This window comes from Melopsittacus undulatus, chromosome 1, assembly GCF_012275295.1.
Source record: "Melopsittacus undulatus isolate bMelUnd1 chromosome 1, bMelUnd1.mat.Z, whole genome shotgun sequence".
In the NCBI taxonomy this organism is placed as follows: domain Eukaryota; kingdom Metazoa; phylum Chordata; class Aves; order Psittaciformes; family Psittaculidae; genus Melopsittacus; species Melopsittacus undulatus.
The window spans coordinates 62,405,197-62,421,118 of record NC_047527.1 but is presented as its reverse complement, the minus strand read 5'-3'; the positions used below and the strand labels follow the sequence as shown (position 1 = coordinate 62,421,118).

Here is a 15,922-nt window from a genome sequence, read left to right as displayed (position 1 = left end):
GTGTCTGCAGCTCCCTGTACGGAGCCCTCCTGAAAAACTGCTAGAGCAAAGCTTCCATGGAGAGGGGCTTACCTTTAGCTGCAGTCAGGTTTTTTGAGGGCGAGTGTGGGCTTAAATCACAGCCTACAGCTCGGCTTATGTGTTCTGCTACATTGTTCCGAGAGCAAACAGTTAAGTGGCTTTTTACAGTTGGTGAGATTGCTGCCCAAGGACTCTAACTGGATGGTGACACCTTTACAGTGCAACATCCTCTGTGGGAACTTGAGCAGTCCCATCTATACCTGATTTATATAAATTGAAATGTCTTTGTTCACATCATTTTCTAGACTTGCTGGCCGGCACATTTCACCAGCAGTGTTGGTGGATTCGATCTTCAGGATGCTTCTTTGTATGCAGACATCCATCTACTCACTGTCATAATTTCCTGTGTGTGGTTTGTCAGGAGCATCTTTATTTGATTTAGTGTTTGAGTGTCCTGTAGTATTCAGCATGCTCTCGGTGACAATTGCAGTCCATGTTCTGTCACACAGGAATGCCATCTTCCTACTCCTGCAGCTGGCTGGTGCAGGGTCAGCTTGGGACAGTGATCTGCACTTGTGGCATTGAAATACCTACTCTTATATTTGAAGTATTTGAAAGTTTGAACCCACCATTGTTCTTTATCTTCTGTCTCTTATAATTGATCATACTGTTGTGGTTTAACCCCAGCCAACAACTAAGCTCCATGCAGCTGCTTGCTTACTCCCTCCAACAGGATTGGGAAGAGAATTGGAAGAGTAAAAGTGAGAAAACTCATGGGTTGACATAAAAACATAGTTAAGAGGTAAAGAAAAAGGTGTGAGTGCAAGCTAAGCATAGTGAGGAATTCATTCACTTCTTCCATTGGCATGCAGGGGTTGAGCCATCTCCAGGAAAGCTTGGCTCCATCCTAACCAGCAAAACCCCTTGTGTATAAAGTGATGAACTTGAGGGTTATTTTGTTTGTTTTAATACAGGTTGGATTGGTTGTAATACCTGATAGCACAGCTGGATCTGTTCTGTGTGCCATAAATAAGCTCTTGGATCAAGCTTGCATCCTGAGTGAAACCCTGCACAAGTTCTTAGCCTCTTGTTGTTACAGTCTCCTGTACTTCCTACTCACTTTAGACAAAGAGGATGCAGAACACTTACAGAAAAGGTAACGCTGCTTTTGTGATCTCTGCTTTATACCCACAAGTATTCAGAGGTTAAAATGAAAGGACATCCCCTCCCACCCCCCCAGGGTGTTTTTGCCATCTCTCTTTTGCTTGCTTCAAAACAGTACTTTAAGGAATAAAGCTGCAAAGTTAGCTGGAATTACTTAAAACAGCAATCAAAGGAGGTTTCACCTCAGGTTGTTCTAGGTGGATATCAGGACACCTTGACTTTAAGGTATAAACATCCATCTTTCTAATCTTTAGCTTTAGCCTTTAATTGCATTAGTACATTGAAAAGCAGCATGCAGAGGATTTGGCTTTGTAAGCTTGTACTCTTAACTGACTGTGTATTTCAGTTTTAACACAACTTCTGAGGCATCACTTTGTAGACCGCAAATCCATGTGATTTAAAAACCCCAAAGCCACAGTTAGCAGATGTAAATAAGTTTATTTACCTGTATAACAGAAATGTCTTTAAACAGTTCAAACTTCAGGGTTTTCCTCTAACTTGTTCCGTACACAGCCACGTTGTTCAAAGCTTACTTAAATGTAAGAGCTGGTTTTTAAAGCTGGAGTCCTCCTTCATCGATGGTGTTTAATGACCTACAGATCACACACACCTGATTCTGTTGTGTGATTTCTCATGAGTGTTAAATAAGCACTGAGGTGTACCTGAACAGAGCCCGAAACAAAACCCTCTTTCCAGCTCTTACACTGGGTAAGAGCTTCAGTAACATTTGTAGCTTCAGGGCAGGGCCTCCAGTTTACCTCAGCGCTCTACATGATTTCGGGATGTTTTGAAGTTCAGCATTTCCTGGTACAGATCCTCTGCTTGAAGGCAGTTGGCACAACTGAATTGAGTGCAGCGCCCTTGTACAGCTGTGAGGCAGCTCACAGAGACACACTTGAAAGGAATACCCATCCTCAATGGTTTAACTCTTTGTTCTCTCTCCCTGCCAGGGATATGCTGTGGGGATCGTGTATTTCTGCGTTAGCACTTCTGCCGCGCCTGCTGAGGCTGATGCTGCAGAGCCTGCAAGTGAGCAGGATCTGTCGGGAAGAGCTGCCCGTGGTTGCTCAGTTGCTTCGCTTACTCATGCAGCATGGTCAGCTCAGGAGCCATATGATCACAAATGAATTCCTGGTGCAACAGATTATCAAGGACATCATGGTATGAAACTTCACTGTTTCTCAGAGACTACACACCTGATGCTTGTGTTTAGTAATCCTTGCAAAGGCTGAAACAGATGTTTAGCAGAACACACCTTGCATGATTGTCTTCTGTTTGCCTTAGGAGCCTGGGCTGTGTACAAGGCTGTCTGAGCTCCTGTGCTCATGCACAAAGGCAGTTATGAAGTTTAGCTTGTGCCCAGCCCAGGGCCTGGGACAGCAGGTACCTTCCTAACAAACTGACTGGCAGTAGCTTACCTGCCTGGTCCATCTGAGGGTGAGCTGTCCCAAAACGAGGAGCTAGTCTTCTCTGATGATGGGAGCAGGGGTATGTAGGTGTACAAAGATGCTATTAAATCTGACAAACTCCCTCAAATATATATAGTGCAAAATACATTCCCTTTTAAATATTGCAAACCCCAGTGCATCTGTTCTGTGTCTGCATCCTGCTGGTTTGGGGACAGTTCCAGTTGTTTCTCTCTTCAGAAAAAACATCTGAAACTGCCTTAGCACAAAGCTCTTGTGAGTTTGAGCGCAGAGTTTGTACATCCCACAGGTTTCAATAAGTGAACCATGGGTATTCATTAGTAGCTTTTAAAAGGAAAACGTAACCTCAGTGATGGTGAAAGCAGATGTAAGAGAGTAGGTGCAAGGTCTGCACCAGACATTGAGGGGGTTGGTTTCCTTTAGTGCTGAAAATGTTCTTGTGATGTCCCACTGCAGGTGGGTTGTGTGTGGTGGCAGTGGGGCTTTTTTAACCACTTACAATGCTGAGGAGAGTGAATGACTGGGCTGTGGGCTACGTTGGTTTGCTGGTAGCATTTCCCTTACAGACTGGGGGTTTGAGCTCTCCTGCTGTAGTAGAACCTGCTCATTTGCATTTCAGTTGAGTATAAATTGCAGGATTGGAAGTAAGGAAGCCACTGTAATTACAGGTAAGGAAGTGGCAGCTGGTGTAGTTCACACACTTCATAACTGAGTAGTAACACTCCATAATTCCAGCTTTACCAGACATACCCTGTTGAAATGTATAAATGAGAGTAAGGTGGCCGTGTGCGGGTGAACAAGGCCATCTTGTACCCTGCACAGCGTACCACACTAACTGTACAAAGCCAGGCTTTGCATGGGCTGGTGGTGATGTGGAGTTTTACCTTCTTTCCCCTTCCTTCTAGACCCTGAAGAGTGGGGAGGTTCAAGAGCAGTGGCTGACAGACCTCCATTACTGTTTCAACATCTACCTTGCCTCTCATCCCCAGGGACCCGGCCCTGTCAACACCGTGTATTAAAAGAGGTCGAACTGCATTTATTGTAAAGCATTTACTTCTATTTAGTTTTGAATGGGAGATGTTGGAACAAAGCTTGTCCATTTTTTTGTAAGTGAAACAGAATAAAAATTTTCCAGAGAACTGCATCCCTCTGCTGCCTTTCTTTTCTGGTTTAGTTGATGCACTGACAACAGTGAGGGGAGTGGAAGAAGATCCAGTCCCCTCAACAGTTAAGCACTTGCAGCAAAACAGACTTATGTTGACTTCACTCATCTGTTACTTCAAAACATCGTATTAATTGGTTAGAATTCTGTAATACCAGCTAGAAGACAAGACAGGAAACAGTTTACATAGAAACCAGAGTAACATCATTTTATTAGTGCTCAGCCTCTAGTTTTAAATACTTTGTGCAAGGTAAATACTGTATGCTGGCAGCTCCAAAGCTACTACAAAAACCAGGTTTCTTGTAGAATAGGTCCCATCTTTTCTTGCTTTCCATAAAACATCTTTCTGTGCAGGTATAAAAACAGTTATTAATATAGAAAAAAAATGGTTGATAATCTCAGTGCTAGAAAACATCACCCTAACAGTTCCTATAGGCTGTGGAAAGCCATTTATTTACTGAGTGTTTTTTGTCGACATCTCTACTTTTCCTTCCAAGTCCATAGCTAGCTGAGAAATGATTGTGCCTTTAGTACCAAAGTGGAGAATGAAGGCTCTTCTTCTGTGCCTGTCTTTCAGACTTGCTACATCTTCACTACAGTTTCCCTCTCCTTTGAAACTGTGTTTGATGAACACATTCAAAATTACTTTTGGCAATGGAGGACATTGGGAGCCCCTGCAGCTCTGCTGTGGGGCTGGGCTCAGCACTTCAGTTTCTGTTTCCCAATGCAATTCAGATTTCATCCTGTCAGTAAATAAATAACTGTTGCATTTAAAAACTGATTTGTACTCAAAATGAGTCCCAATTCCTTAGAATTCTGCGTGGCCTGTAATGCTGGGATAATACAAAACAGCAAGTTCAAGTTTAGTATGTTGTAGATGACTTGCACATGATGAAAGGTAATGGTTGTACTGGAATATGCTTTTTAAATTCCAAACACTCAGCTTTGCTCAGTTCTTGAGTCTTGTGCTTTTTGGTTTTGCAGCTGTGGTTGGTCTCATGTTGTATGAAAATTGTTTTGACTTCCCCATGTTCTCCAGCAAATTAACACACTGTAGGTTGTTTACTGAAAAAGAACAGAACAGGTTTGGTGAGGATCTCTAGTGGGTATACAGCAGTTTAATCTACACAGTGTTCTGGATCTCAGAAACAGTGAGTGCACCAGGAGAAGAATCATAGAATCCATAGAATGGTTTTGGTTGGAAGGGACCTTAAACATCATCTTGTTCCAACCCCCCGCCACAGGCAGGGACACCTCACACTAGACCAGGTTGCTCCATCTGGAACACTGCCAGGGCTGGAACAGATGCATTTATCCTGGCATCTCACTGCTGATTATCTGTAAGTGGAGTTTATTTTCTGCGGCACTCGGTACAGCTTTTGTAAAATCCTGCTGCGGCTGTTCAAAGCAGCCTGTAATAACAGAGAGCAACATGAGATTTACCCCCATAAATGAAGGAGGGTTTCCTGGCTGATGGCTCAGTCACTAACACAATGCTCTTGGCTGAGCTTGCTGAAGAGCAGCAAGGGATTTTTTGTTGAGCAATATTTAACCACATTAGGTCCTGGATCATTTCTGGAAGGTATGGGAAATAATTGGTCCAGGGCTAAAGCTCTGAATTACTAGAAAGCAAAAATGAATGCCAGCTGACCCTTCTCTTCAGTTCTGATCCTGGCTGAATATCTGGACTCAGTGGTTTGACTTAATATGCTACAAATACGTGTGTTCCCCTTCCCCAGTTTTGTAGAGGTGGGATGCAAACATTTTGGTGCTTTATCCCTTTCCAGCCAGGGTCCTGCCAAGTGCAAATCTGAGCGTTTCATTGAGGGGCGCACCCAGCACTCTCCAAGGACATCTTTCCAATGCCAAGAATTGCAAAGCCTCCTCCTTTACAACTCTACACACACTTTAATGTCCACAGTGAAACAAAAAAACCCTAGACTTAGCTGTCTGGCCTGCTGCAGAGCACTTCTTTAAATGCCATTTACTGAACTGACAAAAGGCACCTGTTTAATAAAATGATGTTTATAAAGGAACAACTTTCAAGGTCCAAAATGAGCTAATTGTAACAATTCTGTCCCTGTTCGCACACCCCTTTTCTGCTTGTCTCTCTCTGCCCTCCCCCCCCATTTGTACGTTTCCTTTGTGCACCTTCTGCATGTCCTCCCTTCCAAAGTGCTGGGTCTGCTTATGCCAGCAAGGTAATGGAGTTTGGTGGCTGTCCCTGTTACAGATGTGTCATGGCACGCTTTTCCCACTAGCTATATGAACATTCAAACTAGGGCTGACAGCCAGTCTTCACCTTCCCAGCTGTTCCTTCTGCAAGAGAGAGAATGAGACTGAACAGTCCATTCTGACCTACTCCAGGCACCTACGTCAGGCACGGAGTATCTGGCATTCACCACTGACAGCTCTGAACTTTTCCAACAAGCGTCATGTTGTCATGCACAAAGGCGGTCAGATGAAAAACATGTTATTGTCTTTTAAGTAAGGGCTAAAGTTCCCTGAGCTCCTATTAGGTGAATGAAAGTAGGTAGTGTTCTAAAGGAACTGGGCAGAGTTCCTATCACTATCCTATTCGTCACCAAGTTATGAAAGCAAAGGACACTCAAACCTCAGAAGAAAGCCTTTTTATTTCAGGAGACAGGGAGATGTTGTCCCGAGAACCTGAACGAAAAGAAGCTTTATTTGCTAAAGCTCTTCTAAAATTTAGATTCTTATCTGCATGAAGAGGTGGCAACCAAACACCTGCCCGGTTGTGCTGCTTAATTAAAACAGTTGTCAAACAGTGGAAGAAAAAAGCCTCAGCCTCATAGGGAGGCAAAAACTCCCCTACAGTTCTAACAAAGAAGGCTAAGTCAATGTTGTATTGCCTTCAGAGCTTTGTTAAACTAGTAAAGAAGAAAATATATTTTACAGCCCTTTGCAAACTACCTGAACTACTGTTTCCTTGAAGCATCTCCTTTGTTGCTAGCTAGCCATGGCCTGCCTCTGAACTAGCTGTGATACAACCATGAAGGCCAAATGGGCAAGGCACTAGAACTTCATGTGGTCAAGTGCTAATGTTACTACAGCTCCCATGCCCAAATAAGTGTAATTACACTCTTAAAAATGGCATTTTGTAAAGAAGCAGTAGGAGAGGCGGCCATGTACTCTTCAGTTTTAGGTAGCTGCCAATTGATGCCACATGCATGACAGTTCCAGCCTTTAATGACCTTGATAATATTTTCACACTCGCTGTCCTTTGATGTTATTCTGTTCTACATGGTGTAGATATCCTGTCTGCCTGCACAACTTGACAGTCCTGGTTGTGCCAGCCCCACTGCCTCAAGACCAGATACGTATGCAAAATCTCAGTGGCAGGCAGAACTAAGCCTTTCCCAAGGAAGACTCTATGGCTTCTGAGTTAAACAGGAAATAAATGCATGATTTTGCTAAAGCTTTACAACTTACTGAAAGTCAAAGTCTATGCAGCAATTGAGGCTCTGTGCACAGCACAGACACCCAGTTACACCATTTTGGTGGTACACCATCGATAACTTTGGATTTTCAAGTTTTCATCTACGCACTAAACCAGGTATTTCTAACAGCCAGGTGTGTAAATTCTTGGCACATGTAGCAGTCCACTTCTTGTATAAGACTAGTAAATATTTGTGCTGTAAGCTTAACCAGATGTGAATGCTACCTGGCTCATCACTCTGCAAGTCCATTCTGTTAAGGTCTTTCCTAGTAGCAGCCCAATAAAAACAGGTTTTCATATACATGACTCAACATAAGGATGAAAGTGCAGTGCTCATTTAAATCCAACAGTAGTGAAAGAAAAAGCGTGCCATCTTAACAGCTTGGCAGCAGTTACATGCTTTGACAAGAGATCCCAGTTCTTGAGCAGGTATTTTTGCTTTTCCAAGATGAAACCAATCTCACATGTATACAACATTAAAGTATTCTTAAAATGTAGGTGTCCTACCTGAGACCAGCTGTACATCAGAAAGCTTCAGCTTGGAAGGAGGTCTTGCTGGCTGATACGCTTTGCCTTCCTGAGAACGTCCTTTAACAAGCAATATGAACAGCTCCATGTTTAATCACATAAAGATGATGTTATGTATAGCTGGAAACTATTTTAAGTAGGCTACAACATCGCTTTGTTCTAAAATCAGTCTCATTTATGATGGGGAAACTCAGGGGATGTTCTCTATGACAAAAAATTGTGGCAACCACAACTGAACTTTAACTAAAAGATACATCTTGCAGTTGCTATTAAAAAAAAAAAGTTAAATAAAATTAGCTTTATTTATTCATTTAATCATTTTTTTTGGGGACATCTAAACTACAGATCCAAGATAGAAGTGACCTAGCTACCCAGTAAAGTACCTACAGTTAGCACATCCTTATTCCATCAGTGATCCACACTGTAAACAAACTCAAGGTTTAAATCAGTGCTTTCCTGCTACCCTTTCTGCAAGATGGAGTCCTTTGCACCATGCACATTCAGGCATAGTGCAGTGCTACCATAAGAGCTGATCTTGCTCTTCCAATAAAGACCAGTTCTCTCGAAGCAAGAGAGTTATGAACATGGAACAAGACCATATTCTTCAAATGGAAGTATTTAAAAAACAATATAAACCCCATAAAGCTTAAAATCGTGGTTAAACCATGCTCCAGACAGCCACTGTGCATCGATTGAGCCAGCTGTCCCCAGTTTAACAGCTCTGGCAAAAGAATTGTTTGGTTGCTCAAGACCCATGCTGGAATAATGCTATGTGGTGATTCAAACAGCTTTAGCAGCAGCCAGTTTAAATCACAGAGGGTTTCTTTCTTTCACTCTGCAACAGACACACAATTACCCAGAACACCCAAGATTCAGACTAATTGTAATAAATACGTGAAATCCCTAACAATGAGGTAAGGAGTGTATGGAAGAATACACTGTTATAAAAGTGTAGCTATTTAAAATAGAGAGAAGACAAAGTTACCATATATCTGCTTCAGGATGGACTGCTTGCTGGGTTTTATGGCCGAGCTGGTTTTATTTATAGGTTTCAGGTTTTTACATGAAGGAGCTGATTTCAGAAGGCTATGGTTCAGCTGTTTCTTCCAGGCAACCCGAATGAAGAAGGCAGCTGTCTCTTGTCTCCATTTGTCTTCATCTTCTTTGCACTGCCGCTTAGCACTAAGAAGCTGGAACAACTCCTGTCTTAGCTGGTAACTAGAAAGCAGAAAAGAGAAGAGCACTTGTTTTAGGTGACCTGTTTTAACTTCAGTGCTTTCTACACACCAGTTCACATGGTGGATTACATGACTTAACTGGGAAAACAGAACTCCCACTGATGTGCTAAGTCATTTGGATGATAAATGTTTGCTCAGAAGCAAAAGCAGGAGCTGGGTTCAATTCTGGATACAGCCATTATTCACACAGTTAATAAAGATTTGGCATTACAGGTATCAAAAGTTACAGCTCCACAACATCAGTGTATCAACTGCTTTATAATATATAGAAAGCATGGAGAAGACCTATAAATATTTATGAGTATGATCAATACAGTACTTTTGTCTCATTTCAACTGTATTCACAGCTTAATAACACCAAATTTTCCTGTGTCCTTTACCACTTGCTCAGTCAGTGCAAGAGACAAACCACATCTACTTACAGGTTCAACTGCACATTTCCTCTACGGAAACCTGAGATGCTTTCCCTCCCTCCTCCAAAGGTGCTCCCCTCATCTTGTTTTCAGCAATCTAGTTTTGCTTTTTTCCCTTCCCTTCAAAGGCTCTGTCTCCCAACCCAACCTTGCCATGGCTGCTTTGATCTTACACAGTCCCAGCTCTGCTCCACATGGCAGCAGTAGATGATCTGTCCTTCTTCCCACTTTGATGCCTAATGGCACCAGTGACCAGGAGTTGTTTGGGTTTTTTTTCTTGAATCAGATTCAAGTATTAAATCAGATACTGGCATTTCCATTGGACACTCGCAAGTCCGTTAACTGGCCTAGCAATTAACTCTGAATCTTCCCAGGACAAACCTGCCACAGATGAACATTGAGTAACACTTGTAAAATATTAATTGTAAGTAGGTGTTTGGTAACTGGCCAAAACATATTGGGCATCATCCCCTCTGGCATTTAAAAAGGCCTCTACTGGATGCCACATTAGAAGGAATGAGGAAGGAGGGAGAAGGAAGTGATTTTGTTCTCTTGCTCCATCTGCAACAAGTTAAAACAAAAGGCAGCACAACCAGATACAAAATGTGTAAATATACAAGCCAACAAACTGTGCATGTCAAACAAACCACCAGCCGTATACAGAAAAATGAGCACATAAAAGCGCAACAGAGTGCCAAAGGGGGATGATAATGCTCAGTTAGAGCCTCAATAATTTTAAACTTTCAATAAGCTTCGTAAATTCCCTCAGTGAAACTTTCTGGGTGAGACAAATATATTCAATCTTCATTTAGTGGAGCTTCAGAATTCAGGCATGTCCTGTTATACGGCTCATTAAAGTACGTAACAACTGCAGCTTACCAATAATGGTCTGTAGTGCCTGTGAGCTGCAAAGTATTGTACGGATTCAGAATAGAAGTGTTATTAAAAGACAGGAGGGAAAAACGATCCAGTTTGGGTAAGTAACACATCAATTAGAACTGCTCAATGGGGTAAGAAAGGAAGAGAAAGTGAAGGGGGGCACAGTTACAGTGACTTGCTAACGTAAGTGGAGCTAGGGATGGGTTACGTGAATACTGCTGCAGGAAAAACAATTGGGGAACTGTTCTATACTTGAGCAGAAAAGACTATGAAGCTGTTCTCTTGGAATTCGGTAATTGCTGCCAGAAGCCTTTGCTGACAGGTGAAGTGACCCACTCACAGGCACTCCACCTTTGCAACCCGCTGTGATTTCATGTCTGTAAAGAACTTCTGGTAGTTTTTAGCAACAAGAAAACAACTGCAAGGCTCTGATACCAAGATGATGTAGGCAGGTATCTTCAGAGCATGGGCACATTCTCTGAATTCAGCTCTCTGTAGCTGATCGTTCTGACCCTAGTGAGAAAAAAGAAGAGTTCCTCCAAGTGTATGAATCTGATGTGGGGCCTTAACAAAATAGCCAGTGCTTAGTCAATAAAACTACTGCACAGCAAAGAAATGTTGGATACATATGCAGTGTGGCAAAGCTGGCAAATGTAGATTCATTGTTATAGAAGCTCTAATCTTAAAAACCACTGCTGGTCAACTATACATATAGAAGTAACATATAAAGAAAATATAGCATGACTCCCACAGGAGAGCAACGGTAACAGCAACCAACTTAGTTCCAGTTTCTGTCAACTCACTGTGGACTCTGGAGAATGGTACAGGCCTCAGTGCCCCCCATGAGAGCAAGCTAGACACAGAATGTGTAAAGCTCAGTGAGCAGGAGAAGCAATTAACCTTCGGCAATCCACACACCTGAACACAGGCTTTTGAGGACTACATTTATAAAGTGTGTGGACTGTGGGAATTGGAACATTTTCCCAAGAAAGGCAAGTCTCATACACTTGAGCAGAGCAGTACCATTGTGTTACAGCTCACCACAGCTCTCAATAAACTTTCAAGAAGTAAATCACAACTACAAAATTTGCAGCAAGGCAAATGTATTTAATCCTAATTAAGACAAATGCCAGAACTCAATCATATGCCTCTACATGTTTCTAATGTACAATTACACATTAACGATGTGTAATTCTATTGCTGTCCACAAGTACATGCTATTTACCTGTGCCAGCCTGGACCTGAAAGACAAACACAGGACTGAGTGGGACCCACATTCACACAGTAAGTACCTGTGTAAGAGCTATAATTCAGTGTACAGTGGGTGGGAAAACAGGTATTTCAGAGGGCGAGTCAGAATAACCGACATCATAGTAACAGCACATGCTGGGTGAGCTAGCTGGAAACGCTTAACCATGACTTCTTGGCAGCCAGGTGCCACCATTAGACTTGGGATACACATCCTAAAATACTCACAGCAATTCTTTTTTGAGATGTATATGAACTGTGCTTCACAGGGAGAAGCAGAAATATCTTCTTTTTAAAAATAAAAACTACTGATGCGATAACAGCATGGAAATTGGGAGGAGGAAATCTGGTCTGATTTCACAGCTCCCATTATCCATGTGGGTTTCAAAACACTCACGCAATAAAGTTCATGCTGAGCTTGAAGAGTAAGCAGAAGAGACAGCAGAACTGGTGGGCCTGGGAGAGAGAAGACAGGAGGGAAGTACAGCTCTTCACAACAGTGGCGTGCCCTCACCTCAGCACTGCTGCCAGTCAAACTGTTGGGTGTTTTGCGTCAAAACCGTCACCGAAATAAATGCATTCTAATATTACTGCAAATGTGATGAACTCCAGCAAAGGTCTAGCAACAGTACATTGTCCACAGATGTAACAAAATGGCACTGGGGGAACAGCCAAACTAACCTCTCCTGCAGTCTTCCAGATCTATGATCCATGTTACTGTTCTATAAACTATAGGAGTTTTGCAAACAGAGCAAGTATGTTTATTTTTCTTTATTAATTCTCACAATAGCAAATGTCATTTGAACAATCTTTAGTCCCCATAATTTCCGAAGTGCTGTGAGTGCATGCTCAGTGATAGAAAACACCACTGCTGTTCCAGCAGATGACCTAAGATTCAGAAAGATCTATCCGCAATCAAAACTGTAAATGGAATACAAAGATTTCTATACAGGCAAGCTAGCTCAATACAGGGCTTTAAATCCCAGATCCTGTGAGGAAATTTGCACAAGAACTCATTACACATTTTTACACTTTGACTGAAAGATATGGTATGCATCTACTCCTCTATGGGGATTTTAATTTGCTGTTCAGTGAAAACAGCATAGCCTTCAGAAGCAACAGTATCACTTATGGATATACTCTCCTAACCTACTCCTGACTTTAGCCCTTCGGATCTAAAAAGACCTTAACACATAAGACAAGAAATAGGCATCTACAGGAGAAAAGAAGGCCAACGAGAACACTGAGCTGCTCGCATAGTGTCTGAGAGGAGCAGGGAGAGTTGAAGGCAGAAGTGGTGGATCACTGGGAAAACAAGTGGCCGCTTTGCTTTGCAGGTGAGTGTGAGTATGAGCAATGGGGCAGAAGCACAGAAGCACAGAACCACAGAATGGTTTGGGGACCTTTAGAGACCATTTAGTTCCAACCCCCTGCCATGGGCAGGGACACCTTCCACCAAACCAGGTGGCTCCAAGCCCCATACAACCTGGCCTTGAACACTGTCAGGGATGGGGCAGCCACAGGTTCTCCAGGCAACCTGTGCCAGTGCCTCACCATGCTCATCATAAAAGAACTTCCTCCTTATGTCCAGTCTAACCCTACCCTCTGTCAGTTTAAAACTGTTCCCCCTTGTCCTGTCACTACAAGCCTTGGTAAAAAGTCTTATTCCATTTTTCTTACAAGCCCCCTTTATGTATTCAAAGGCCACAATCAGGTCTCCCCTGTGCTTTTTGTCTTCAGGCTGAACAAACATACCCTCTCAGCCTGTTTTCATAAGAGGTGTTCTGGCCCTCTGACCATTTTCATAGCCCTTCTCTGGACCTGTTCCAACAGGTCCATGTCCTTCTTGTCCTGGGGACCCCAGAGCTGGATGCACAGATAGCAAACAAAGAACATTCATGAAAGCAGGACAACACTGTGGAAAGCAAATGCTGGGACATCTCACTCTCTCCTGTCTGCCTCTGTACAAGTCATTCCTACTCAATCAAGTTACTCAAGTTAGCTTCAAGTTTTGGCAATGAACTGCCAAAGCCTCCAAACCTTTTTTGGTTTGGTTGCCCAGTTAAAAGTCAGGTTAGAATACAATTTCAAGCGTGTCAGTAAACGGTGGTGAAGGATCTGGCTACAAAAAACCTTTTCAGGAAAAACCTTGTATCCCTCCCTGTGCAAGATTCCTAATGAACACCAGAGCAGTGAACTCTAGGCTTAGGCAAATTCTGATCCAGACTTTCTGAAGAAATATCAGTGCTTGAAACAGAAGTTTCATAACTTCTCCGATTATTAAAAGTCATCACTTACCTTCTACTTTTTATGAGCTTCCTAATATAATTCCAGGTGACCGAAACCTGCTTTCACTTGTTCGGTGAAAGATTATTAAATTCATTATTTATCACTGGTAATGTTGTAAGCAAAAGGACCAAATAAAAGCACTTTGCCAACAAGCTAATTTACTTTACATCTACCTATAGCTTACTCTTTAGCTACTGAAACAGCAGTCTTACCTTCTCCATGTCCTCTGGATGACTGTGGCAGCATAGTTCTTCTTCCGAAACAGCTCTTTTCTTTTTCTTTCTTTTTCTATAATCTGCATCCGAATCTCTAAAGGGATCAGTTCAATATTTGTACTTTGCCATGCGACAGAACATGATTGATCATCTGCATTCCTGGATCCAATTATGCCTGTTTTTTCCAAGTTCAAACTGTCATCAGGAGCAGAACACGCTGCTGGGTTTCTTGGCACAGCTCCCATTGGTTCTGCCTTAGCAGACAATAAAGGGGAGGCCTTTTTTGCTAACTCGTTATTTCCCACTCTGTTAGTTTGTTCTACAGCATGCACGCTGTCATTTCTGGTGTTTACAAATACTGTTTTGGCACTTCCTGGTCTACTAGAGCCAGCTGGTGAACATCGCTCATCATTTACCTCTTTATTTCTGCATTTCTGCTGATGCCTTTTGCTTTTGGAAGAAGTTTCACACTGCTTCGAGTTTCTCGCAACTCCACCAGTACAGCTGACACTGCAGAAGAACACAGCCGTTCCTTCACAACGGTCCCTGCTGCCAGATGAAGGCTGACTTTGATCTCTTAGCTTTTCCCCAACACTCACAGTCCTACAAGCAGCAGTAGTATGCCTTCTGCTCCTCCGAGCACAAGCACCCATCGTGTCAACAGTGTGCTCCTTGTGCTTTTCTCCATCCAGTTCTGTAGCAGCTGTGAGCTGATGTTTCACTTCAACTTTTGTTCCCTCTTTTGCTTTGTCACAATGGAAATGGACACAACTTGACTTGCTTTTGGTGTGTTTCCTCAGTGAATCTTTAGACAGAGAAATGAAAACCAACATTCAACCTTTGAACCAGCAAAACATAGGTTTTTTTCTCTATTTTCCTTTTTACTTTTGTAAGTACACTACTTTTGTAAGTACACTACTAGTGTACTTTTGAGGCACACTAGGGTTTACTTACATGAAAAAACCTGTGAGCAGGAAGACTTGAGGAGCGGACCTGATTGCCTGTAACAGTACAGTCTCAAACTTCTTAATCTGCTTTTGGTTCTAAAAGTATTTTTCTTTCTTACAATGCATTTGACTCAGATGCCTAAAAAAAGTTCACAGGGAAAAACTGTTTCATCACCTACCTGAAAATACTGGTGTTCTCCAAAGAAACCAGCTTACAGTGTGGTGCAGGAATGCAGCCCCATGAACACATCTGCTCATTCCAGTGCAGATACTGTGACAGACTGTCACTGTTTCAAGCTTATTTGCTGAAGTTCTGCTCTAGCCACCCTGTATCCTGGCACATGGTGACAGACTGGGTAACCCACTGACCCAGGAAACCCAGAGTGCTTGGCTTCTGGGTACTTGACATCCTAAATGAATCTAGGCAGTCCTTCCCATTTCACCTTTGCTGTTGTGAGATAAGTGCTTCTAAATGCCCTTGCAAGGATGATCTGGAAGCCAGGCTTCAGTGCAAAACTGAAAATCTCCCATCTACCATACACCTTCCACTTTGTTTGGAAACTAACACGAGAATGAGAAAACAGGCCAGGCAGGATGAAATGTAACAGACAGAATGGTCACTAAGGGGTAGGTAAGACAGGGAAAAGAAGAGAAAGAGATCTTTGATATACCGGAATCACAGAAAATCTGCTGGATCATCCAAAACTTGGGGAAACCATGATATATTCATCCTCACTGCAGCCTGTCAGGATACTCTTTTGACTGGGTAACAGAATATGGCACATTTTCATATTACACAAAGGAAACTAAAGATTATCATCAATGACGTCTCCGACAAAGAAGATTTATCATAGTGACAGGTCAGTGTGGGCTGAGAGGCTACTCTAACTTATACATGATTAGCCTATATGTAGATAGCCCTTTATGTTCT

At 42.5% G+C, this 15,922-nt stretch overlaps 2 protein-coding genes across 2 annotated transcripts in view; one reads left to right on the top strand and one right to left on the bottom strand.

The window, feature by feature from the left end:
• TEX10 (testis expressed 10) overlaps positions 1-3,751 on the top strand; it is a 49,100-nt gene extending 45,349 nt beyond the window's left edge. The window contains exons 14-16 of the mRNA XM_005153423.3: positions 996-1,177; positions 2,136-2,346; positions 3,518-3,751. Of these exons, the coding sequence (XP_005153480.3) occupies positions 996-1,177; positions 2,136-2,346; positions 3,518-3,631 (507 nt within the window). The 3' untranslated portion in view covers positions 3,632-3,751. The remainder of the gene's footprint in view (positions 1-995; positions 1,178-2,135; positions 2,347-3,517) is intronic.
• A 177-nt stretch (positions 3,752-3,928) lies between these two features.
• Positions 3,929-15,922, bottom strand: part of INVS (inversin) — an 83,908-nt gene continuing 71,914 nt past the window's right edge. Inside the window, exons 14-17 of the mRNA XM_005153424.4 lie at positions 14,042-14,849; positions 8,748-8,980; positions 7,742-7,822; positions 3,929-4,839 (exon numbers count right to left, since the gene is read on the bottom strand). Coding sequence (XP_005153481.3) covers positions 4,724-4,839; positions 7,742-7,822; positions 8,748-8,980; positions 14,042-14,849 — 1,238 coding nt within the window. The 3' untranslated portion in view covers positions 3,929-4,723. The remainder of the gene's footprint in view (positions 4,840-7,741; positions 7,823-8,747; positions 8,981-14,041; positions 14,850-15,922) is intronic.